The 25,971-nt window shown below is 40.4% G+C and overlaps 1 protein-coding gene and 1 long non-coding RNA gene across 3 annotated transcripts in view; one reads left to right on the forward strand and one right to left on the reverse strand.

Annotated features, from left to right (window-relative positions):
• Window positions 1-1,821: 1,821 nt before the first annotated feature.
• On the reverse strand, window positions 1,822-4,225 carry Cited2 (Cbp/p300 interacting transactivator with Glu/Asp rich carboxy-terminal domain 2). Its single transcript, XM_046448672.2, has 2 exons — window positions 3,971-4,225; window positions 1,822-3,507 (listed from the first exon to the last, which is right to left on the reverse strand). The coding sequence occupies exon 2, from the start codon at window positions 3,497-3,499 to the stop codon at window positions 2,678-2,680; it is 822 nt and encodes a 273-aa protein (XP_046304628.1). The 5' UTR covers window positions 3,500-3,507; window positions 3,971-4,225; the 3' UTR covers window positions 1,822-2,677.
• Window positions 4,226-4,876: 651 nt separating this feature from the next.
• The window catches only part of LOC124095511 (uncharacterized), a 146,241-nt gene continuing 125,146 nt past the window's right edge, over window positions 4,877-25,971 (forward strand). Inside the window, exon 1 of one of the 2 annotated variants that reach the window (XR_009227407.1) lies at window positions 4,877-4,988. This is a non-coding gene — a long non-coding RNA (uncharacterized LOC124095511). The remainder of the gene's footprint in view (window positions 4,989-25,971) is intronic. The other variant, XR_009227406.1, reaches the window with a different exon arrangement.

Here is a 25,971-nt window from a genome sequence, read left to right on the forward strand (position 1 = left end):
GAGGATAAATTGTGCTTTTAGCCAGCTCCTCTGTTTGAGTCCTCTATTCTGGCAGGGATGGGCCCAAGATCTAATAATAGTTCCTTAGTTTCTGCATCTCTACATACGTGTTCCTGCGTTTGAGCAGCAGGAAGAATTTAGTGACAGAGCAGGTGCTGAGGCTTATTCCCTGGCAGAATAAATGGTGAAGGGTAGTGGCAAGACAATTCTTTTACTTCTTTCTTTATGCAAAAAAAAAAAAAAGTCTCCAATAGCTTTCTTTCTTTCTTTCTTTCTTTTTTTCCTGCTACAAGTGAAAAAAGAACTAGAATTGCTGTATTAATATGTATGCAAACATTATTTCACTTGAGCTTCTGGGGAAAAAAGAAAGAAAGAAAGAAGAAGAAAATGGAAAAGAAAAACTTACTGTGAAAATGCTTAGCCAGGAAGATTTATTGCTGATTGCAGCTTTAGTATTGACATATCTTAGCTGAAGAAAACTTAGGTTTTAACTATTAAGGTGGAAATCTGGATTGGTCTTTTAAGATGGAGTGAAAGTTTTGGATGATACAGTGTATTTTCAGAGAAATTATTCTGTACATAATTTTTAATAAGAAAGTATCAATTAGAGAGGTTTAAAAAGTCCAGTGGAATTTGTATCTTTGTTTTACATGTCCTGCCTTGAAAATGGTAGTATGTAGAATGTAGGTGAAGTGAATTACACTGATCTTTATGCCAGATATTAATGTCACATCTCTATATGTCCACTTTTCCTGATTTATTATGTGGGATTTAAGATGAGAATCCAAAAGTCTAAATGAAATGCCCGTTGAAAGCATTATTTGTAAGATTTTTTTTCAACCTACATTTCTACTCCCCCAGTAGGATAAGTACAAAAGTCTATTTTTTTCTAGAATGTAGGTGTGTTGCTCTTATAAACATAGGATAAACCATGGTAACATGAAAGGGAAAACAAAATTCCTTCTCATTCTACTTGGGATAATCTAAGATCTTAACAATACTTTTCCTTTTGCTTGATTTTATGAGGCTAAAACTTGACACCCATTTAATTGTAGTTATAATCTCCTTGGTACTCATCTAGTCAAAGTTAAAATGATCTTATCCTATGTATGTTGTTCTCAATGCATGCAAAAGCAAAGCTCAGAATTCTGGAAAACAGGGCATGCTTGAGAGGGAACATCTTGTGAAGATTGTAATTTGACCTTTGAATCAACCTAGCTGAGTAAATTTTAAATATTATAGAACAAAATAGCAAGCCTCAAGGTGGAATTCCGCCCCCTCTTCTTCCCAGAACTATAAACCAGTCAGAAGCTATTTCAGAGATTAAGCTAGAAATGTGTGCCTATCCTTAGTACTTTTTGCTGAGAAATAAAATTCAACACTAGAGATAAAGGTAGATTTATATTTAATGCCAACCCCATCAATCACTCAGTGTATTATTCCAGTCTATCTCCATTTAAGTAGTTGAATCAGGTATAACCAGAAACACTTGATCCCCCCACCCCATGAGATATTTATGTTTAGCATTGCAAATCTTTCTAACTCTACACTCAAATATGATGGCAATTAAGGGGGAAAAAAGCACTTTGACAAGTTTGCAGCTTTTGATTAAACCACACCAAGAGGCATGTTACAATAACAATGAAGCATTATGCCAATTATGTTAAATCCTGCTCTCCGCTTAAGCTCATCATGACCTGTTTTAGTGTCCTGTAATTTATCCTTTGGAATGCTTACTCTCATCAATAGTGTTCACCTTACAGACAAGGGGTGGGGGTACCAAAGGGAACAAACCACCCCAAATGACTTCTAGAAAACAAGTATTTCTTAACTTTTTATTGACATTGGCAAATTAAAATAGAATAAATTAACAAGTATTTTTTCAAAAAAATGTTTTGTACAAAAATACTGTCAAAATTTCCTAAAAAGCTTTCAACACAGTAGTATCTTTTCATGTACTGAATATAACTATTAGCACAGTGTCAAAAATGTTGAAGACAGAAACAAAATAAAAATCTGTGAAATGTTTGCCACTGACGACATTCCACACCCTATTATTGTCTGTACATATGGGGGAGGGGGGACAGCCAACTTGAAAGTGAACAGTATGACTTTTCCTGATCCAGAACGGTTTGGCCCACATCTGTTTTAATCTTCCAGTTTAGCATATTTTAAAAATTAGTCTGTACTCATATGCATAGTTTAAAAAATGAAGCGAGATGGCAGAGTTTGTGCAGTAATATCTGCCCTTCAAAGTTCATGCAACCAACTAATGCAATTTTTTTCCTTTCACTCCTAAATCTGAATGCAGTTCAGTCATTTGAAACCATCTACAAAATCCACAAGATTAAGCAGTTTGCCAAGATTAATATCTAACAGTTGAGCACTGGAGAAAGTGAGGAAATAAGGAGTAAAAAACAAACAACGAAAAGGACCAAGTTAGCTAGATATTTCAACTACATAAGGGAGGTGAATGTCAAGGCTACAAAAACGAAACAAAAACAGGAAAAAAAAAGTGGCAGCATTTTTTTTTAAACCAATTTGTACAAGTTTATAGTTTACTTTGTTTCCAAGTTCTCAAACCTTTCAGGATTTGAAAAGTGAGATACTGTGTCTAAGGGAATGTTTTTAATTCACACCGAAGTTGGGGGTTTGATTTCTTTCGCCCGGGTTTCTATCAACAGCTTACTCTGCTGGGCTGCTGTTTACACACGAAGTCCGTCATAAAATCAAACTCGTTTTGCCCCAGCCAGAGTTCAGGCAGCTCCTTGATGCGGTCCAAGCCCATTTCTATCACTAAGGACATAAGCACTTCCTCGTCGATGAAATCAGTGTCTATGACATTGGGCGGCAGCATTGCAGCAGGGACGTGGGCCACGGAGGCGGGCATGTTGCTGCCACTGCCTCCGCTGCCGCCGCTGCTGCTGCTGCTGCTGCCCGCGCCGCCGCCCGAGGTGCCTCCGGAGCCGCCAGGGGTGCTGCTGCCGCCCGAGCCGCCTGGGGTGCTGCTGCCGCCGCTGTGCTTGGGGTTGCAATCTCGGAAGTGCTGGTTTGTCCCGTTCATCTGGTGGCCTGCAGCAGGGTGCAAATCCGGCATGTAGTGGTTGTGGGGATAGGGGTGATGGTTGAAATACTGGTTGTTGAGCTTCTGCAGCTGCATGCTGGCAGGCAGGGAGCCTCCCTGGCTGGCCACCGGGGGGCCCATGAACTGGGAGTTGTTAAACCTGGCCGCGGGGGCCAGTGCACTCGGAGGGTGCCCTCCATTCACAGTCCCGGGCCCCATCGCGTGCCTGATGCCGCTCGTGGCATTCATGTTGCCCGCGCCGTAGTGTATGTGGTCGCCCATCAGGGCGTTGAAGGCGTGTTGGGGCTGCTGCTGCTGATGGTGATGGGGACTCGGGAACTGCCCCATGCCCATGCGGTGGGCAGGGTGGTGGTGCAGCCCGTTGGTGCCGTCGGGGAAGCGCCCGTGGTTCATGGCCATCATATGGTCTGCCATCTCTAGTCCTGAAAGTGAAAAAGGCAGACGGTAAGACCAGCGCCACACGTGTTGCCCACCAAAGAGCACCCCTTATCTTGCCTCTGCTTCCCAGGCTCCCCCAGCGCACGTCAGCTGCGAACCACCCCCCAGGATCCCACTAGTACCCTGTGCACCCGAGCTCGCCACCTCGGCGGACCTGCCACCCACCACACACCTAGGTGCTGCACAAACAGCCCCTTCCCCTGCAATCGGAGTGGTGGGGGGGTGCCCGAGCCCACACCCCCCCTGTGTTCCATGAAGTGGCCTAATAAAGGAAGTGCCCCGTAGCCCTGCCGCGAACTTCAGGCATTAAATCAGCCCTCCTCATCCTGTTGTTGCACATCCTGTTGTTATTCCCCAGCTCCGCCTCACGCTCTTCCTCCGGGCAAACGCTGCCCTCGGAGGACTGGGCTGGTAGGAGCCCCAGCCAGCTTCGCCAGCCGCGCTTACCTTCCGTCTTTGCGATTTCAGCTCCGAAGACCGAGGGCGGGATCGTCGGGTCCAGGACCAGCTCAGCAGCACATAGAGGGGGATTTCCTGGAGTGCCGGGTGCTCGCTGTCGCGATGTCGGCGCCGAGGTCTCACAGCGGTGGCTGGGGCAGATTCGGAGCCGTTCCCTTTTATTTCCCCTCCGCTGCCCTCACAGCTCGGCAGGACCGCCCGGCAGCTGCCAACAATGAGCTGTGTTTCTTAGGGCTTTGGTCACAGTTAATATAAGGGATTTCAGAAGGGCGGAGCGAAAGCCTCCCCGGCGGGCGGCGCAAACACATGGATTCCGGAATTTAGGGCACACTGGATCCGGTCGGGGAGCCGCGTCCCCGGCGCCAGCGGCACGTGCGCAGAGGCTGCGCGCTCAGGCGCCGCCCCGTTGTTCCCCGATTCTGGTTTCCTTCTTGCCCCCAAAGCGCTAGGGCTAGGTCTGTCACCTCTGGGGCAGCGGGATACTTTTTCCCGGCCTCCCAGCCCGATGGTAGCGCCTACCCGGAGAAGAGTGAGGAAAACTCACCGTCTACCTTTGACGGGATCTTCCCAACCCCGGGTCCCGACTCACCTAGTGATATGGCCTGCCCTCTACAGGAAAGGGGTTTTTTCCTCAGCGTCCCCGCCCTCCAGAGTGCCTTTTTGCCTCTTCGTTGCTGCAAAAACCTCTCCAAGCTGCCAAGAGTGGTTGTGCTTCCCCGAGTTGTGTTTTTAAATCTCCGGACAAATAATGCCCTCCCCCTGAGAGCGCTTTCCTGAGCCGTGCTTTTGTGTTTTTATACGGGGCAGCAGATAAACCTAATCTAGATATATTCTGCAAGTAGATGCATGCCCCCCCACTTTCAAGGACAGGAACTGGGGGCGGGGGCGGGGGGGCGGGGAGATGCAGCTGCTGCAGGTGAACCCAGCGCGCTCGCAGGCCCTGCTGCCTCCACTCCCGCGCTCAGGGATCCTGTCCGCACTTTTGGATTCGCTCGGCGCTCCCGGGGTACGTGTGCTTCTGCTAAGTTTGCGTTTGCAGCTCTTGGTAGCTTTGGCATCCGAGCTGAGGCGTCTCAGCTCTGTAAACAAACTCAGCGATCCTCGTCCCCAGATCCACCTTTTTGCACATACACAGTTACTTGCTTCTGCTGTTGCCCTTGATCCGGGAGGTGGGGGTGTGTGCAAACTTGCACAGCCTCCCTCCAGGCTCTGCCTGACGGTTTGGGGTTGATTTAGAGGCAAATGGGTTTGTAATTAAGAAATTCGAGGGCTGAGTAAGGCTGCTGTTGCTGGAAAAGGAAAACAAATAGATAACATGGTAATCGCTTTGTAAATAAAGTCGTTCTGGAGGTGGGCACGTAGCGGCACGTCCCGTATGGCACGGTGTGTGCACACACACTGCTGGGACTCTTCCTTTCAGTGAAATTGTTCAGTGGAGCAATAGGCGATAATAATAACCTTGCTTGCAGAACGCGGCACAACGAGCCTGGTAGCGCATTTGGCTCATTGACTTGCAAATAAAACCCCTAACACAGGTCTGAGACACTACCCAGTCGGAGATCTTTTGCTTTCTCACAAGGAGAAGTCAAGTTAAGTCCGCAATACCAGGATGAGGCTACTTCAAGCTTTATATTGCTCTTTATGTGATAAAATCGAGTTTAGCGTTCTGAATAAGGACTTCTGTGTAGAGTTGTTTCTTATGACTCAATAACCATTGAAGACTTCCTGCCGCGAAGAGCCAGCCCCCACTTTTCTCCTTTTTCACTCACAAGACTTTTTTAGGTCCTGTTTTTTTTTTGTTGTTGTTGTTTTTTTTTGGGGGGGTGGGGGTGGGGGTTGTACATTCGTACACACACACACACACACACACACACACACACACAAATGCTGTTTCTCCCTGCTTTCCTCTCTTTCCTTTTTCAGGCTCTCCAGCATTTGTAACCAGGTATGCAAATACTTTTGAAATCACAAAAAATATTATTTTTTTGTTCACAGAAACACAGAATACACTGCATTGTTAGTTGCAACAATTCCCTATTCTGTTCACCCACAACCTTTACCTGTAGGTCATGGACATACAATTACAGAATCAGAGGCTTGGAAGAGACCTGAAGGGGCCACTTCCTATCAAAAATAGAATGTAAAATATCGGGCAGCTCCAGATAATGGACTGACACCTATTTGTCAGTCCGGATGGGTGTATTAGTTTCCTAATAGACTGACATAATAGAATGCCATGCTTAAACAGCAAAAGTTCTGGGGGCCAGATTCAAAAATTGCTGGACAGATTGTTTACTTCCTTTCTTTATTCTGCAGTGTCTTGCAACACAAGAACAGCTTTTGAGTGTCTAATCTAAATTCCTCTTGTAACCATTAAGGAAAGGCACAGCACTGTCCAGCTCCAGTAGTTCTACAAACTATTGGGAAATCCTTGAAAAGGTTATCTGCCCATCCCCCTCCCCTTAAAAGGGGAAAAACACTTTTGGGACCAGCTGGTTGGAATATGGCATGCTTTCTTCATTTACTTTCCTTTCTCTAATGCATGTTCCCCAAGTTCTGACACTTTCTTAGTACCTGGGTGTACAAACAAGATAGGAGGTCATGATCACAAGGAAGAGTCGGACTAAGACCCTTGTGATAAATGTCACAACAGCATGAATGCATGGGCTTCCTAGTACATACAGGAGGGACATCAAACCCTATCTTGAGGGCCCTGGGAGGCTTCCAGAGGAAATGGTGACAAAGTTGAAACCCAAGGATGAACAGAAGTTTGTCCCCACCAGAACAGGAATTAGAAAGTCTTAGCCAAGAAATTAAGGCAAGGATGACACAGCAGAGTGGAGACATACACCGAGGCTGGTTCCTAAAGGCTTTGCGTCCCTACCTTGAGAAATTTGGATTGTGTCTGTGAGACTTGGAGGCATTTGAAAGTATGTGAAGCTGTGGGATAGTATTGTTGAAGAATGGTGTTAAGACTGGAAACAGGGAGTCCAATTAGGGGGTATTTGTAGTAATTAGGGGTATAGGAAGCCCATGTAACCAGGGGTTTAGTCTGTGAATCTGAATAAAGCAGTGGACTTTCTCTGATCCTTCCAATGCTCAATGGGTATATTAGTTTCCTAAGACTGGCATAACAGAATGCCATGCTTAAACAGAAATGGCAGATCAAGGTATTAGCAGGGTTGGTTCTGAGGGCCAAAGTGGTAAATCTATCCTATGACTCTCTCTTCTAACTTTAGTTTCCTGGGAGTCTTTGATGTTTTATTTTGTAAATGTGTCATTCCGATCTCTGCCTTCATCTTCACATGGCATTTTCCTCGTATGCATGTTGGTTGTATTGGCTTAGGGCCTATCCTAATGATTTCATTTCAACTTGATCACTTCTGTAAAGATCCTATCAAATCAGATAACAATTCCAAGATACTAGGGATTAGGAATACAATATGTCTTTTTAGGGGGCAGAGTTCAATCCATAACAGTAGTGAAGAAATGAGGTAAAGCAATGTCCTTGAAGCTAAAGGAGAAAACAACCTAGAATTCCCCTCTCAGATGCCTGCTGGCCCATGTTCTCATTTTTTCAAGTCTCTGCTCAAATTCTACCTCAGTTGGGTCTCCCTCACTGACTTACCCAAATAGCAATATCCCTCTTTGTTTCCTGACTCTGCTTTATTTTTCTTCTTATGACTTGATTCCACCTGCCATGCTGCACAGTAAATTGATCATTTACTCCCTTCCCCACTGGATTGGCAGCTGCAGGAGAGCAGACACCCAGCTTATTTGTTCTGTGTCTGAAACAACTCTTGGCATGAATTAGGCTTTCCCTGGTAATGGGTGAGTGAATGAATGAATGAAATATCATAGAGATACCAAGGGAACACAAATGAAAGGTTGGGGAAGAATTTCTGAATGTTATTCTCAACGTTGGAAGTGGAAAAATCCAGTAGAAAAGGAGGATAGCTATTAGTCACTGTGTGTATTGTGTCCTGTCATTCACTTGGACAAAATTGTTATGGGTTTGGGAAGACGATGTACTCAGGGATCATTGACTGCTCAGTAATGGAGGAAGGTCCCCACTGGTATGAACTTTTGACTGAAATGGAGCTTTTAGAGGTGAGCTTTAGCTAAAACCCGTGCTGAGAAAAGGCTGACTGAAGGCCCTAGCTTCAAAAAATGTATAACTAGAGCTCTTACTTGTGTGGTGGAGGTGGGGGGGGGGGGGTAGGGTGGAATCTAAGGCTGTGCTTTGTACTTTACCTAAATCATCTGGTTTAATCCTTAACAAGTAAGGGTTATTCCATCACATTAGTAAAGAGGACTCTTGAGTTTCAGAGAGTTCTGAAAAATGAGGAAAACAAAACAAAACACCTCAAACTAATAACAATGAAAAAAGTGTCTGCCTTCTTAGAGGGAGAGGCATAGGGAAAACGGAAGAGAAAGAGAAAGAGAGCTTGTGAACATGTGATTAATACAGGCAGAATTCCTGAAAGCAACCTGGCACTATCTGCAAGTTGGATAAATACTATTTGTGTGTGTGTGTATGTGTGTGTGTGTATTGTGTGTGTACATACTCACAATACACATATATGTGTATGCATATCACTTTTCTTTGTATGTAGTACTGGGGATTGAACCCAGAGGCACTCTACTACTGAGCTACATTTTCTGATCCCCTTTTTAAATTTTTTATTTTTGAGATAGGTTCTCATTCAGTTGCTCAGACTGTCTTTGAACTTGTCATCCTCCTGCTTCAGCTTCCTGAGTCACTGAAATTACAGGTGTGACCCAGCATGCCAGGACCATGTCTCACTTTTAAACTTGTAGATTTGGTTCTAATTAATACAGATTTGCTTGAAATAATTACTAAACTCATGATAGATTTTCTGTTTTTATTCATTTTCTCATTCAATAGATATTGAACTGTCATCATGTGGGAACCAACAAAATGTTTATACTAAAAAGTGATCTTTAAGCTGATGAAGTTGATACTATCTCACCCAACAAATTGCTTGAATTAAACATTCTGGGACATTAACCCTGGTGATCCTGATTCAGCAGGTTGGGAGTGGGGCCTGAGGATCTGTGTTATTTCTTTAAAGCTTAGTTTGTCCTAATGTTAAGTTAGCTTTGCAAACCACCAATCTTGTCTATAGATGGATGACAACAGAGGTTCTTGTCACAGAGTTATGAGTGTAGTAGGTTCATGTTCATAGTGTCTCTTCCCCTGGATTGCCACCTGTTCCACCTCTCCTGCCCATAACTGTAATTTTGCTCATCCTTTAGGTCCAACTTAGATGCCTTCTCCTCTTTCCAGCCTTCTCCAATTTCCCAGATGGAAAGAATTATAACATCCTTGCTGCTTCCAGGGCAATCTGCTCAGATTTTCCTTTTCGACCAATTCTGGCTTCAGTTATGGGTATTTGTGTCTTCTGGTGCCCTTTCTGTGATGGTGAAGGTTCCTTGGTGAGCCCCAAGGGGCTGCATGGTGTCATGCGTAGAATAGGGTTGACCTTGTGTTAGTTTGCTAGAGCTGCCATAAGATAATCAGACTGCGTGGTTTAAACAACAGAAATTTATTTTCTCACAGTTTTGGAGGCTGTAAGTCTATGACCAATGTGTCAGCAACCTTGCTTCTTCAGAGGTCTCTCTCCTAGGCTTCCAGTTGTCCCCCTTCTTAGTGTGTCTCTCCTCTGCATGCAGAACACCTAGGGTTTCTCCTCTTTATGCACATTTCCTCTTTTTATAAAGACACTGGTCAGATTAGATGAGGACCCACCCTGGTGACCGCATTTTAATGTAATCACCTCTTTAAAGACCTTATCTCCAAATATAGTTACATTCTGAGGAATTCAGCAGAGGAATTGAGGGGGACACCATTCAGCCTGTCACCTGTTGTGCAGATTTTTTTAAAAAAAGTTAATGGACATTTTATTAGTTTATAACTTTTTAACAGTTAAACTAGGGGGACATTCACACTGGTTTTGATAAGAGGTGTGTTGGAAGGCAGAAGAAAAATTCAGAGACTTGAAATAATTAGAGGAAGGCTCCATCAAAGACAAGATTATATTCAGTATGAAAAACTCCAGTGGTTCCACAAAAACAATTCCAAATTACATGAGTATTGGGTAGATAATTACTGAGTAGTTATAACAAGTTCAGCCAATGAAAGAAAAAAATTATGGATCTTTCTGTGCTATTGGTTGCTTGAATCAGAGACAGCAGTGAATTGCTATTATTAAAAAGGAAACAACTCGAAGTGCATGAAAAGTAAGACTAACACATGATAGAGCTGGAAGTAATTCTTTTGCTACACTTGGCTCTTCTTAGAGATCATGGTTGGTTTGTAACTTTACATTTTAATAAAGAGTTACAGAAACCAAAGAAGGTTTTTTTTTTTTTTTTTTAAAGGAATTATATTTTAGAGGGATGGGAAATGGGACTTATAATGGCTATGTAATCTGGAGAAGAAAAGGCTGTCAGGTGACTTAATACATATGTTCTGGTGTACACACAGGGAAACTAATATGGTGGATCCTTTCCAGATGTTTTCTTTTTCCACTGAGACAAAGAAAAAAGGAAAGCATTTTTTTTTTTTAAAAGGGCTTTCGATCAGTGGTTCCCAAGTTGTGTTCTGCAGACCTTGACTATTTTCAACTTCATTTTATGTGCTATATATATTAAGGGTTTCTGTTATTTAGTTTCAAAACATTGTTCTGATGTTAAACAGTTATGAAAACTATTGCTTTGGATAATACATAAAAATCAGAATTCTACTCCCAGATGAGACTTTAAAAATAACCATTCATTCCAACTCCTTCATTTTTTTGATGAGAAATCAGAGGTTTTCAGAGGTTAAGTGACTTGCTCAGAAAAGACTTCCTAAACATTTGGATTTTAAAACACCAGTGCATATTACCAGAGGACACTGTCTTTCTGAAGATTCAGTGAAATAGGATAGAGATGTGTTGAGTGGTTTGGATCAGCATTTCCCAACTGGAGCTCTATATTATAGGTGAGAGGGTTGTAGAAGATAGTTGCAGAATCTATATTGACTTCTATTTTTTAAAAAGTGGAATCACTTTAAAGTATTTTTCCGTTCATACTGGTCGTTCAAGAGTCTCTGAGTATGTGCCTAGTAAGTCCCTAGTGAGTATGTTACAGAGATCTGAGGAGCAGACACCTAACACAGTTACTCTCAGCTGAATATCCCTGTTAAAGTGTTGGGTTTACTGTTTTAAACTCTTATGTTGTTTTGTTTTTTTAATTCTTTTCTAACATGTGAATTTCCTTTTAAAGATAGAAGACTACTGGTTCTGAATAAAATAAATCAGTGAGAAATGTGAACATGGTAATTATTCTGCAAATGACTTATGATGATGCTTACTTCATCTGGAGTTTTATTTGCATAATGAACATTTCTATATTGCACAAGTGTATAACTATAAGACTCAAAAATCAATGGCCCAAACAGTGATGATTATACCCAATTTGGCCTTCAATGTATTAGAAATAATGACTCAATTGTGCCCCCCACACACAAATAAATAATTGTGAAAGTATGTTTGCAAAGAATAGCCTGAAACTATTCATTTGATCTCATTACTTATAAATAAAGCACAAATATTATTTTTTAAAATCCCAGGGATTTTAAAAAATATTTTATTTTCTTAGTTGATTTTTAAGTATAAAATTGTAGAACTAAGGAACATCAGATGAAAATATTTTATTTTAGTTTTTGATACAGTATGTATTCCTCAATATTTATTTAGTCCAAAATTCAAAGAGAATATATTCTCAATTTTGAATTTGTTAACAGATTATATTTTTCTTTATATACTTACTTAAAAATAAATCATAAATATGTCTACTTCATTAAAATACTTCATTTGTGGTTTTTGTAGTGAATATAATTAAAAATTAGGTTAAAAGGTTGAAAAATACTAGTTCAAGTCACTGGTTCTCAAGAGTAATATATAAATCTTTTTCAAAAGAAAAATAAAAGCCCTCTAAGGTCTTAAGTGTTTACTTAAATTACTTTTATTATGTTTCTTGCATGTATAAAAATAGAGAACAATGTGTGATAGCCTTACAGCTCCTATACAACTACTATACTAGAGTACATTTATATTAAATAAGAATGAAACTGCAGAAGTAATAACACTTAAAATTAACAACATTTCTATGGCAGATTTTTGTCCAAATTAACTTACCACTTTGCACTATGAATCTAGCAACAAGAACTACAGTATACATTTTTTCCCCCAGACTGAGTTCAGCCTGCTGATGCTATAGTGTGTCTTGCATTGAAAACTTATGTACAGTCAACCATGGCGAATATAACACATATATAAGAGCCACCTTTGCTCTTTTCTTATTAGTGTTCAATATTTAAAATAGTGGAGCTGGAGATGTAGCTCAGTTGGTAGAGTGCTTGCCTTGCATGTACATGGCCCTGGGTTCAATACCCAGCACCACAAAAAAGAAAGAAAGAAAGAAAGAAAGAAAGAAAGAAAGAAAGAAAGAATTAAAATAGTGCTATTTGACATCATCACAATTAGAATAATAAATCTAAATATTGGAGGACAATTATCTGAATGATACATAATATGCTTCTATTAATTTGTTAAACTTATCAATAATCAAAATACATTCTGTCATGTATAATTAAAAAGAACAACAAAAACCCTAAAAAATAATAATATCATATGTACTAAAAAAACTATCAACAAAATTAAAATATAAAATTAAAGAGTTCTTGAAGAGAAAAAGAGAACTTCCACAGACTATTTTAAGGATGGTGAAAGATCCATGAACTCCAATAAAATAAAACACTTATTTTGGTGGTAGCCAATATAAATATTTTGGATCATAAAACTATTTATTATAGTCAATAATATAAATGGAAGTTTAAATTATCGGGAAGTCTAACATTATTCAATTCCTTTAAAAAAATAAAGGCTTATTTCTTATGTCAAGTAAATATAGGACCCCAAAGTTGTCTTTTGAGTTCAATTTTTTATAAATCACTGACTCATGAGTTTCTTCTATTCATTCAAATACCAGCTCTACAGAATCCTTTTGTAGTCTGGTAAAAAGTGTCTAAGAATTATTTGTATTAGTATATAAATTACTTGGATTTTAGATGGTATTTTCTGGAGTACTTGTAGGCACTTCAGTTCTTTGGAGTATTTTAAACAATCTTGTTTACACCCATACTTGTCTGTGAGCAAGGGATTTCTAGTCTAATTTGATGTGCCGCCTGGTTTTTGGAATCAGCATGTGGGACACCAGGGAAGGACCCTCAGTGCTTGGAGATAAGATTATCTTCTGTGAGTAAAATAAAGGAGCATAAACATATAGGAGATAAGATCAGCATCTTTAGCAGAAAAATTCCAGCTTCCTGGTCTCTTGTGTACTTTGGGAGGGGTAGCTATGGGAATTCCAGTACATATACCTTATTGTAAATGAATCAAATGCTCTTCATTAATCCTTATGAATCTGATGAGTGTGACAGCCAGTTCAGCTCTGGATGGATGGACCAGCTGAGCTGAAGGCTGGGCCTTGGTTTGTGGCGGCATTACAAAAAAAAAGGCATAGGGACAGTGACTGATCTTTGGCCTCCCTCCCTTCCTGTTTTCTCTGTGTTACAGTCACAGTGCGTTTGCTGGAATAAACTGAAATTCTAAATTGGTAGTATCCTGCCTATTGATATCTTACAATGCTTTGTCATTCTATGAAGCTTTACAGTGATTTTGCTTTAGACAGGTCATTTCCCCATTATTGCTCTCTCTCTCTCTCTCTCTCTCTATATATATATATGTATATATATATATATATATATATATATATATGTATATATATATACATATATATATAGTTATGGGCCATTTAACGATGGGGTTGTGTTCTGAGAAATGCACTGTTAGGAAATTTCATTGTTGTACAAACATTGTAGAATGTACTTACTTACATAAACTAAGATATCTAAGATGTCACTAAGCTATATGATCTGATGGGACCACTATTGTATATGTGTTCCATTGTTTACTGAAATGTCATTATGTGGTGTGTGACTATAATATCTTATGATTTTCCTCCATAGCCCCTCTCACAATGTATACTTTAACATTTGTTGTGACTCCTTAATTAATGTCCCCATGATGGCAGGGAGAAAGCTTTTGTTTTATCCTGGGTATCACATCATCCTATCCCTGTATAAAAATAGTACTACCTGACTCAGGGTAGGAGATGATGAAACTAAAAAGAATTTGGAAATTCTTCTAACCCTTACAGTTCAAGCAACTGAGATCGTCTTCTTTTCCTTTTCCTTTTTTTTTTGGTCCTGGGGATTGAACTCAGGGGCACTTGACCACTGAGCCACATCCTCAGCCCTATTTTATATTTTATTTAGAGACAGGGTCTTACCAAGTTGCTTAGCACCTTGCTTTTGCTAAGGCTGGCTTTGAACAGCAGATTGATGCAGATTACAGGTGTGTGTACTACTGTGCCCAGCTCTGAGATCTTCTTTCAAATTCCTTTTCAAAAAAATTTTTTTAAAGTGTTTTTCAACTTTCTGGCTTGCCATGGTGTGGACCCTCCAAATTTTCTCCCTAAGTGCTAGTCTAGCTAAATAACTTAGGAAAATCATTTATAAAACTGATTATTGTTTATATTTTCAATGCTTTTCAGTCTTTCTTTCCTTCACTACCTTCTCAAGATTACGTATCCTCTAGAGTCATTTAAGCTCTTGTTTGGGCCCTTGTATTTTGTGTTAGCTTTAGTGTCTTCATGGAGCATCATGAAGAGGAAGACAATTCTGAGAAAGAATCAGTTCTTGGTCTGGAGGTAAGGAACAGCTACACCCATTCCTTTCCACATTTAATATTAAGGAAGTAGATCCGGTCGAAGATGAACTATCTGTACTCCCTTTTAGCCCCCATTATTCATGTGTTCCCAAATGATCGGGTTTGAATGGAGAATAATGATGCTCTTTATGAACCGTTAATACAGATATAAATTCTGGAACATATAACACCAACAAGGAGTCCTTTTCATGAGCTTTGTTGCTTACCAGGGATCCCTCCTTGGAAAAGAGACATGAAGAGAAAGGTCCAGAGTTCATAAAACCAGAGGAACTCTGCTATCTGAGATCTTAGGTGATTAGATAAAAGGTGCCAGATCAGAACCCACGGAGTAGAACTCATTGAGTTTGCTCTAACAGAGTATAGCTTTCTTAGCATATCGACCTTGCCCCATCCCCCACTGCTGCCACTGTAAGCTCCTCCAGTCTGGGGATTGTGACTTATTTTTATGTCTTACCACCTACCACAGTAGGAATTTAGAGCATGATCTGTATAACTCTCAAGCCCTTTCCCTTTTCATGGCACTTATAGAAGAACATTAGTTCAGGAAAAGCAGATTTTGATAAAGTAACTCAGGAAATAAATATAGGTTCAATAATAGATCAGAAGCCATTTTATCCCTTTAAATTTGGGCCAGTTAAGATTAAATGGAGGGCTGGGGTTGTGGCTCAGTGATGGAGTGCTCGCCTAGCAAGTGTGAGGCACTGAGTTTGATCCTCAGCACCACATAAAAATAAATAAATAAAATAAAGGTTCCATCTACAACTAAAAAAGATTAAAAAAAATTAAATGGAAGTCAGAAATATAAATGGAGCCAGGCACAGTGGCACATGCCTGTAATCCCAGCAGCTCAGGAGCCTGAGACAGGATGATCACAAGTTCAAAGCCAGCCTCAGCAACAGCAAAGTGCTGAGCTACTCAGTGAGACCCTGTTTCTAAATAATATACAAAATAGGGCTGGGGATGTGGTTCAGTGGTCAAGAGCCCCTGAATTCAATCCCTGGTACCACCCCGCCATGGAGGTTATACTTATTTATTTGGTAAAGCAGCAAAGTGCATTCACTGGCTTTACAAAACTCTTTGAAAGTATGTACTAATTTATTTTTTTGGTGGGATTGGGGGTCCTCTCCAGTTACTGAATATGCTTAGATTTTAAAGAAGTTCACTTAGGTTAGTCTGTGCTGGAATGTATTATTCTCCGACAATCAACATTGGTTATTGTTCTCCATTAGAGGCCTTCTTTGCTATCGAGACTGTGCAGCTGAATCATAATGATAGCGGTTCCATCTAGTGATGTAGCACCTAAAAGTTAAAGGACCTAGTCAGGCAGCTAGAGCTAGAAAGTTTGCCAGTTTCTTTAAACTAATCAAGTTACAAATACTGTCTAAATTCTTTGAGGAGTTTACATAATAGCTGGTATACAAAGTTGGACTGAAAAATAATGGAAAAGATTTCAGAAGCGCATGTGAAATGTGCCTGATTCTAGCCACATTATGCATGCCGATGACTGAGTATTTGAAGTAGTCTCACAAGAATCATGGAGTTATAATAAGTTACTGATGGTAGGGACAATATACACCTCCTAGTCTAACACACTTGATTTACAGAGTACAGAAATTCTGGCTAAGGGAGGTGAAGCGACTTGCCCAAGGTCACAGAGGGGATCAAAACCAAAGCCTGAGAGAGTCACAGAAGATTACATGAACTGTCTGTGAAGTTCATACCCTGTTGTTTATGTCCTGCTGACGAGCCTGAAGGGCTCAACTGTGCACCAGCTGCCACCAGAGAAAACCTACATGGAACCAGACTTCACTCGAAGTACAGACCAAAGACACCGCCATGAGGAGGACTGGGAGTTAGGAAAATGACCAGTGCTCTTAGTTCTCTGGACTCTCTGAAAAGCCAGCTCCATATCAGAACTTAAACTGGCCTTTGTGTGCAGGTCAGCTTGGTGGCTGGCGGTGTGCTTGCAGAGACAAAAGGTCAAGGGCCCTTGCTCTGCCAAAAGCACAGACCCTGTTTATTCCTAAGAGTTTGGTGTTGTTTTCACATTACTTCATGAAAGGCTTTTATGATAGGCAGAAGCCATGGTTTGAAAAATACTGGGGGGTGGGGAGTAGTGATAAGAGGTGAAATCAGGGTCCTCAGTGAGGAGTCTGAGCACCTGGAGGTACCATTACACTTCAGACCCAGAGGAAGGCTGCTCTTTGGGTGAAGAGTCTGAGAAAAGAAAGTGGTTAATTTGGATTATTCTAAAAAGGCAATTCCCTTACCTTGATTGTGCCTCTTTTATGAGTGCCAGAGAGACCATCTGATCCCTTTTCTTTTTAAGACTCTCCTGTGTGCTAATTCTTTTAATTTTTATAATATGGAGGCAAGGTAAGGAATCACTGGAATTTTGCAGCATCAATAGATTTTCCCTGTGGAAGAGAGTGTGACTGGAAAGGACCACACACAGAAGATAAGCTATCTAGAGAAAGAGCTCAAGAGATTGTGTATACATACACATGTGGCTGAGAATAGGGGGCACCCATAGCTAACCAAGGCCACCAGGCTGAATCTCACTCAGGGAGGTGCTCTCATGACAACAGAAATGAAACCACTTGTGAAAAGCCACAGAGCAACAGAGAAGGGTTAGAATCTCAACTATGAGAGCCGAAGTCCAAGAAGTTGTCTGAAGAAAGAGGTGTCAACCCAAGGCACACTGTCAGCCTGGCATTTTTGTTAAATGGAATCTGAAGTGCCCTCACTGTGAGGGAGCCTTGGCTCAGTGCCTTCACCAGGCTGTCAGCGCTTCTCCCTGCCCTGATTCCATGTCCACCAAGGAAATGTCTGATAAATGATTGAACTTGTAGGAATCAGGCTAGGGTGACCAATGCTAGGAGACATTCTAATTGGTGACCATGAATAAATATTTTAGTTGCTGAAAAAGCATGTTCTTTCTCGTTAAAAATGAACATGGGTACAGGTGAAAAAAAAATAAAATATATATATTTTATTTTTTTTTCACCTTAATTTGGGCTAGGATGAGCTAGACTATATAAAGTCTACCATGCATTTGAGTTTGTAACCAGGCATGGTGGTACATACCTATAATCCTGGCAGCTCAGGAGGCCAACGCAGGAGGATGGTAAGTTTGAGGCCAGTCTCAGCAACTGAGTGAGACTATGTTTTAAAATTTAAAAGGAAAAGAAAAGGGGGTGGGGGCTGGGGATATAACTCAGTTGTAAAGTGCCCCTGGGTTTAATTCTCAGTTCCAAAAATATTTAAAAAATTGAGTCCCTGCCCCTGAGAACTGAGAATCATATTTTGCAACATGGTGACCTGACTGAAGTATTTCCACCTGATAAGCAGCGGGGTCTCCTGGGGGCAGAGAGAGACAGTTCATGCTCTGTGAAGACCACTGCTTCCTCTGCAGGTGCCATTAGTCATTTTACCTCAAGCCAGGTAGATCTTCTCAGAAATAGCTGTCGCATGAGCCACCATAGTGGTGGTGCCCCATGGAAAGTCAAAGGAGAAGGAGAATCATTCTAGTTCCTGTCAAAGCTGGGAGGCCTATAAGCCCTTAGACTGTTCCGTCGACTTAAATGCTAAGGAGTTTTGCTTTCAACTTAATTTTTTCAGCTGATTTTGGTACGAACAAGAACCTCTAGAACTTGAATTGACAATTCTATATTGTTTTATTTAATAAGAAGCTTATCAGTTAATTCAGTTGGCCAGGGATTTCCCCCCAGAAAACATAAGATTTAATAGGAAAAATGTTAGAGATCTTTAGTGATGGCTTTTAGCTGTCATCAACTACCTCACTGACTTATCCTGCTTGGACAACAATGTCTAACGACTTATATAAAAAAACCAGTGTTCACCTGGGGGAAAGAAAAGAAGGAGAGAGACTCCACTTGCTAAATGCCTGGTATGTGCCATAGAGTATGCCTTTTGCTTTCATATATATTTGTCTTATCGAATCTCAACATGAATTTTGCTGAAAAGAGAGCCCAGAGAGGTAAGTGGCTTCACTGAAGTCACCCAGCTGCCAAGTGTGCAGAGCTGAAGTTTCAAATAAAATGCATCCACCTTCAAAGTTGAAAGGTTTTCTACTATATTTGCTGCTTTTCAAAGACAAGCAGGTATAATATGACTCTAGACGAAAGTTAAGTTTTGCAAACAAGCATTGTTTTGTTATTTCTCCAAATCCAGAGAAACTGCTCCCAAGCTCTTTATTCCTTCACATCTCTTTTCTCTATTTTAAGAAAAAGACACAGTGATTGGTATTTTTCTAGATGGAAAGGAAGAAAATACTCATTCCCCTTTTTCCTCCTACTCTCTTCCTTGAAACTTTGGATAAAATGAGCTCATCTAAAAACAAAAACAAAACAGATAAAAGAATCTTGACACAAAATAAAATAGTAAAAAATAGACTATAAAAGAGAAGAAACAATAGATAATGTGTTCAATAAACCCTGGAGGATACAGATTTTCTTGAAGCTTCCTTGTAGCCAAGGCAAAGGGAGAAATATGTCTTGTTAGATGGCTTTATGATCAAATAAAGGAAGGACAACTAGTTTGTTAAGAAAAAAAAAATTTTTTTTCTCTTTTGTGGTAGAGAAATTTATCTGCTGAGTTATCTTAAAGGGCCATAAGCAAGAAGATACTAGAAATAGTTTAATGTAAGAAATAAATAAAAGAAAGAAAAAGAAAACTAAGATAATTGTTTTTTGTCTATTACAGAGTTGACTTTGACAAACAACTCTGGCAAAGGGATACATTTTTATTTTCATGTTCCAGTTATTTGTTCAGTTTGACACAAAAACTTTTGACATGTTGATAAAAAAAAAATGTTTTGCTTAGAAGGTCTTCACTTGCCTCATTCTGTAACGTATTACTCAGGCTGTGTTTCCCATAATTTTTCTTTCCTTTTCTCTCTCCCGCCCCCCCCCCCCCTTTCTCTCTCTCTCTTGTGTATAGATCTCTCTCTCTCTTTCTCTTTTGGGTGGAAAATTCCTGAGAAGAGGTTCCATGCTGGTTTCCTACACTTTGTATAAAATACAGATACAACCCCACCCCCCAACACACACACCATACAGGTTCCCCCCCACCCCGACAAGATTTTCATAGTGTTTTACACTTTAAAAAAACCCATTATTAATATGTACTTGGGAAAATGCAATCATTCAAGTTGTGGTAATATCACCCATTTAGCCACACCTCAAACATCTGGTCTATGCTCCATGGATGCATTTGTCTGCTTAGTAAAGCTCCTATCTAGCGTAAGAGATGGAACCATTCACAAATGTTTCTCTTTCTGTCTGCTTTCTTCCTTCTTGCAGTGTCAGAAATCAAAACCTCTGCCAGGCATGGTGGTGTAGGCCTATAATCCCAGTGATTTGGGAGGCTGAGGCAGGAGGATCGTGAGTTCAAAGCCAGCCTCAGCAATTTAGTAAGGCTCTAAGCAACCCAGATCTTATCTCTAAGTAAAATAGAATGTGTCTCAGTGTGTTCAATCCCCAGTACCAGGAAAAAAAAGAAAAAAGAAGAAAAGAAATTGAAACTTCCTACCAAATCCTTAATTTTGGATTTGAACAAGTCATTTCTCTCTTCCTATCCTTGCTAGAATCATAAGACTATTTTGGGTTGCTTTTTCTCCAAATTTCTCCCATAAATTACAACTCTTCAGTTGCATTTCTACCTGTACTTTGAGGATAGTTTCTGCATCCATGGATTCTATGTACTTCTAGCAGTATATACACATATAACTTTTTTTGGCAGGTAAACTTTTTTTTTTTTTTTAGTATGTACTTTTTTTTTTTACTTTGCATTTGAACTGATTGGCAGATATTAAACTTTATAACAAAGTTTCTGAGAAGACAAAGGGGCAATTGAAACAGCACAAATAAATATACTGCTGATTTCTGATAAATGTCAGATGATTGTGTTGAAAGTGACAGATGCAAACACTTTATAGAGGAGTGAAATTTTGTTCCATTATAGAATAATAACTTTCAGGGAAAATAAAGAAAGATATTTAAAAAGGGAGACAAGAATTGTCCAGGTTCCTTAAGTTTGGCATTAAAAATATTTCTTGCAGCATTTTTCAGGAGGTCTTTCCAAGGACTCCAGAGGGACTTGGGGGTGGGAAAGATACATATATCTCTCTCTGGCAGCATTGCTTGCAAGGCCATGTACCTTGAACTTGCATTTGATTGCAATTGCACTGTGGGTTGTTTCTAACTCCCTGGGCTGCAGGCAGCTGCCTTTATAAATGCCAGAAAGATGAGTCCACTACCAAGTTCTCACATCTGGGTGGTCTTTGGGATGGAAAAGAGCCTCGGTTGGTAACAGGCTGTGAAGAAACCATTTGGGCAGATATGGCGCTGTGCTATAGGCTCTAGAGACTCCTTCCCTCTCTGACTCTCATCCCCCACCTCCTTGCTAAAAGCTTTTCCTCACAGCTGTTGAGCTTTCTCTTTCTAGGTAGACGTCCAGCACAATTATTTATTTATTTTTTATACTTCACCCATTTGAAGGAAGGGAGGACTGTGATACCCTTATATTCCTGGTAGAGCAGAATTCCTTTAGATCACCCGCTCAGGATCCCCTAGTTGGGTGGTCTCCTTTCTCTGGCCTCCAGCTCTCCAGCTCCCCACCTCCCCTGGCAGCCTCTTGTTAACCTGAAGTAGGAGAATTCTGGCAAAAGGCAGTTTGCAACAGGGATTCTTCTGAAAGCCCAGCTGCTGTGGGGCGGGGGTGGGAGTGGAGATGAAGCTGTGAAGACCCCCCACCCCCTTAGGGTTCTTGCCTGGCCTGACTGATTTGTCTTCTACCAATCTCCAAGTAGTGGGGGAGATTTTTCAAGATGCATGTGCATATCAAATACGACTTCCTGGAGGCTCCTTCTAAGCCACTTTTACATTTCAAAGAGGGCTTATTTATCCCATTAGTTAAGTCATCACGTTTAAGGCAAAGAGGCTTTTTACAGGTGTGAAACTCTTTAGAAAGAACTTTCTATACATTCCCTTGTGTGGAGCTGACAATGAAGTTTCCACATTGGTTGCTCTGCTAATTCAAAGGATGCTTTGTTGCTCTAAGGAGAAAAACAAACACTCAGGAAGAGAAATTTTCACTGAATATCATAGACCTGGTGAGGGGATGGAACTAATATTTTTCTTTCCTTAGCAGATCCATCTTGCCAATCGTAATTGCAACTGTGATCACTGAGTGACACTAAGCATGTTTGGTGCCAATGCCATAGTCTTTTAGCTAGCTTTCTGCCTCCAGGCTCCTGTTGCTACAATTCATCTTGCGCAACCCAGCCAAAGTCATACCATCTTATTCCCTACTTGTTAGCTTAAAATTCTTCAAGAATTCACAGAAGGCAATTCTTCCTTTCTAGTGTGGCAGAGAAATTCTTCATGCCCCAGCCCCTGCCAACCTGTACAGCTTTACTAACCCACAGTGAGCAAACTTTCTATGAGCAATAGATCATAAAGAACAAGCCCATTAGTAACTAAGGACCAAACCAAAGGCTAGTGCTTTAAGTGTGCTTTAATGTCCTTGATGGCTCCATTTTACAGATAGGGAAATAGTGGCTAAGGTTAGATAACCTGTGGGAAGTCACCAGTTTCCCAGTGGTGGAGCTGAGTCCCTTTTTATGTATTTCCAGCAAAGTCCTTTTCCATCAACTAACTGGTTCCTTCTCTGCCTTAATGACTCAACTCAGTGGTTAACTTTTCTGGAAACCTAGTCAGGCTCAGCAGTTAGAAACAAGGTGTCTGAAGTCACACAGCCCATGTGATCAAGCACTTATTAGATTCTTTTGGCTCCTTTGCATGTTTCCCTTATTAGACTGTGAGTTTTGTGGGGAGGGCAAGGTAATATATCTATCCCCAATATCTACTGCAGTGTCCCCACATGACTAGTTGGTGCTCAACCAATTCCTGTCATGTAGAATGGATGTAAGAATGAGTGTTTGGGGAGGTAATGTGCATGTAGTTTGCTTTTCTTAATAGATTCTTGTCTATTCTCTGGTGCAGAAGTTCCCTGTATACGGTTTCTATATCCCTTAGGGTCCTTGAAGATTGTAATGGACTCCTTGAGCTATTTTCAATATTTCAAAAAGGCTAACAGAAACCATTACATTTTCCTGAGATAAGTCCCCACAGGCTAAATAAAATGTCAAGTTTCTTTGCTTTTTGCTCAAGTCATAACAACTTGGTATGGTAACAGAGATTCTCTTCTCATGATCGGGAATTCAGACTGCAGGAAGGGCTCTGTGTGATTAATAAAACAATAAGAAAATAAATTATCTGTTATTTGAATACCACTCATTTGGTGGAAGAAGTGTTTCAAAGTTTGGAATCACAGGGGGAAAAACTCAATAAAAGCAACCCTTCAATGGTATAAATATGGGGGAGTTTCTGCCTTAATTAATGGACTTCCCCATGTTTATACTATGAAGGATCACTTTTGTTAGCCCAAACCTTCTACTCTCACAATACCCTTTTCAAAATGCTGAGGAAATGATCTTGTGATTGAGCAAATGTGGCTTTTCTATTGAACTCTTTTTAACCATTGACAATTGGATGTAAGAATAACCTGGCTTCTTTATCTGTCATCCATTGATCATCAGATTTAACATAACTTATTGAGTGGAATTTATGTTCTTTTCATTGTTACTTTTTTTTCCCCAAAAAAGAAAAGCAAAATAACAGGGAATAGAGCAAAGGAGACAAATGAGTTTTCCTCTGTCCTTTCTATGGCTTCTGGCCAGGATATTTCGATTATGAAAACTGCCAGCAGGCTATTTTATTGAAATAAATTCCAAATCCCAATTTGTCAGATTTCTCACAGACTTGCTTTGGAATATACCATTATTATAAATGATTTCATCCTTGTCAGTGAAGGCAAAAGGTCCTTCATTAGCAGTTCTGGCTCTGTCACAAACCTTTCCATCGGTTCATTTGACCTCAGGATTTATTATAAAATTCGTAGTGTGCAAACATTGCCATAACCTTTCAAGTAGTACGCTCATCAAACTTTTTGTAATGTGTCCTCAGTCCCTCATACTGTTTGGCTGGCACGTCCATCTAGGGTTGTAAATATTCTTCCACTTCTTGCTTGCCATCATTTGTATGTAAGACTACTCTTTTCTTCATTTCTAGAATCAGCAATGTCACGGTCAAGCTTCACAGGCATAGTAATCAGACTGTGACATCTGCAGCACTGAATTCCATTCTATCTTGAAGTGCAGCCATTATCTCCTTGCTCTAGTTTGTCCTCCACAGACAGGCTGGAGTTATCTGTTCAACAGCCAGATTGGGTCCCATGGGTCCCCTGATTAGAAATCGTTGAGGTGTCCTCATTGTTAACATTATCAACTCCAAATTCCTCCATGTGACTTCGCAGATCTGTGACAATTTGTCTTCAAGGCTAACTTTTTACCTTCAACTCCCACGGGAGCCACAGAAATTCTCTTTCTTCCATCCCCTTGGCTGCTTGCCTTTTTAGAACAGGGCATAGCCACTCATACCTACAATGGTCTTGCATCCCTCTTTGATTCCCACTCATCTTCCAACATCCTGTTGAATAACATCCTCTGACAATGTTTACTCATTCTTGTATCATAGCATATGTCATCTTTTTATTTCTAATACAATTAGCTCTTTCCATGTCTGCCCCTTCCATACCTATGAGCTCTTTGAGGGCAGAGTATGGGTTTCCAGTTTCATCTTTATGCAACTTCTTTCCCTAGCACCCACTCAATATGCATGCTTCATGTAGCCTCACTAAACTGCCTTGTATTCCAAGATAGTCTCTTTCATCTTTACGTCTGTGGCATGACCACCTTGAAAATTACTCCTCATCTTTCAGGATTCTTGAGCCCATAGTTCTCCAGGGGAGTTTCCCTTTCTCTTCTCCAGAATGGATCAGATGCTACACACACACTGCCCCATGTTACACCATTCATTCACTCATCCAACTTGCCCAGGGGGTTGACTGGAGGTCCATATGGCCTATATCCTATTCATTTCTGATTTCCCATCACCCATACTACTTCATCAAATGTCAACTGAATTCAGCATAAATTTGAAATTGTCATAGTTTCTAGTTGCTGAATTCATTAAATTTTTAAATAATATCCCCCTTTAATGATAATTTAACACATCCTTCTGGGATTGAAATTGGTTGTTTTTACTTTAGTAAATGGTAAATTATTGCTTATTGAAATTAAAAAAATGATATTAAATATCAGATTATTATTTTATTTGAGCTAGGTGCCATGTATATGCTGTAGTCCCAGAGACACAAGAGGCTGAGGCAGGTAGATCCCAAGTTCAAATTCAGCCTGGGTTACTTAGCAAGATCCTGTCTCAAAATTAAAAATAAAAAGTGCTAAGGATGTAGCTCAGTGATAAACCACACCTGAATTCAACCCTTAATACTGGGAAAAGATGACTTGATTTTAAGTGTAACTGCATGTTTATGGGATTTGCACCACTTTTTATAGCCTTCGGACTTATAATCCTTTTACTACTTTTGTGACTTTGAAACAATTTTGAGGGGATGTCCAGGATCAAATTGTTTTGAGGAGTGTCAATTGTATATGAAATATTTTGGGAATTTGGGGAAAATTTTGTATTCATAAGTGACTCAGGAAGAAAACAAAATGAAATTTCTCCTTATCTCATAATCATTTTCAGTCTCTTCTTGGTTTAATTTTATTATATTCTGAGCACTTGAGAAAGTGGGTGTGGTAGAAATGCAAAGTTCCTTGTTTTCTATCTCAAGGGCAAGATGTACTCCTTACACTTTTTTTTTTTTAAATCTTCATGGAAGTTAAAGGAGAGCTTGGAAATCAAACTCATATACCTTTCCCACCGCCCGCCCCCCACCTCAAATCTGTATTATCTCTTTCCTCCTCTTCTCTCACTAAAGTCCATGACCAGGAAATGACATCCTTGGCCTACCTAGAGCAAGAGTAGATGCAGGTTGCATGTGTCACCAGGTCCTAAGAAGGTTATGAGAGAGCAACCAATGGGCTTGTCCCCCTGCCTCCTCCTGGCTGGTGGTTTCTCCCAGCCTGTGGGAACAGATCTGTAAGGTGAGGGAGCTTATTGAAACCAGTCACAATCT

Source organism: Marmota monax, unplaced genomic scaffold, assembly GCF_021218885.2.
Source record: "Marmota monax isolate L192 unplaced genomic scaffold, Marmota_monax_Labrador192_F-V1.1 WCK01_AAM20220418_F8-fsc00030, whole genome shotgun sequence".
Lineage (NCBI taxonomy): Eukaryota > Metazoa > Chordata > Mammalia > Rodentia > Sciuridae > Marmota > Marmota monax.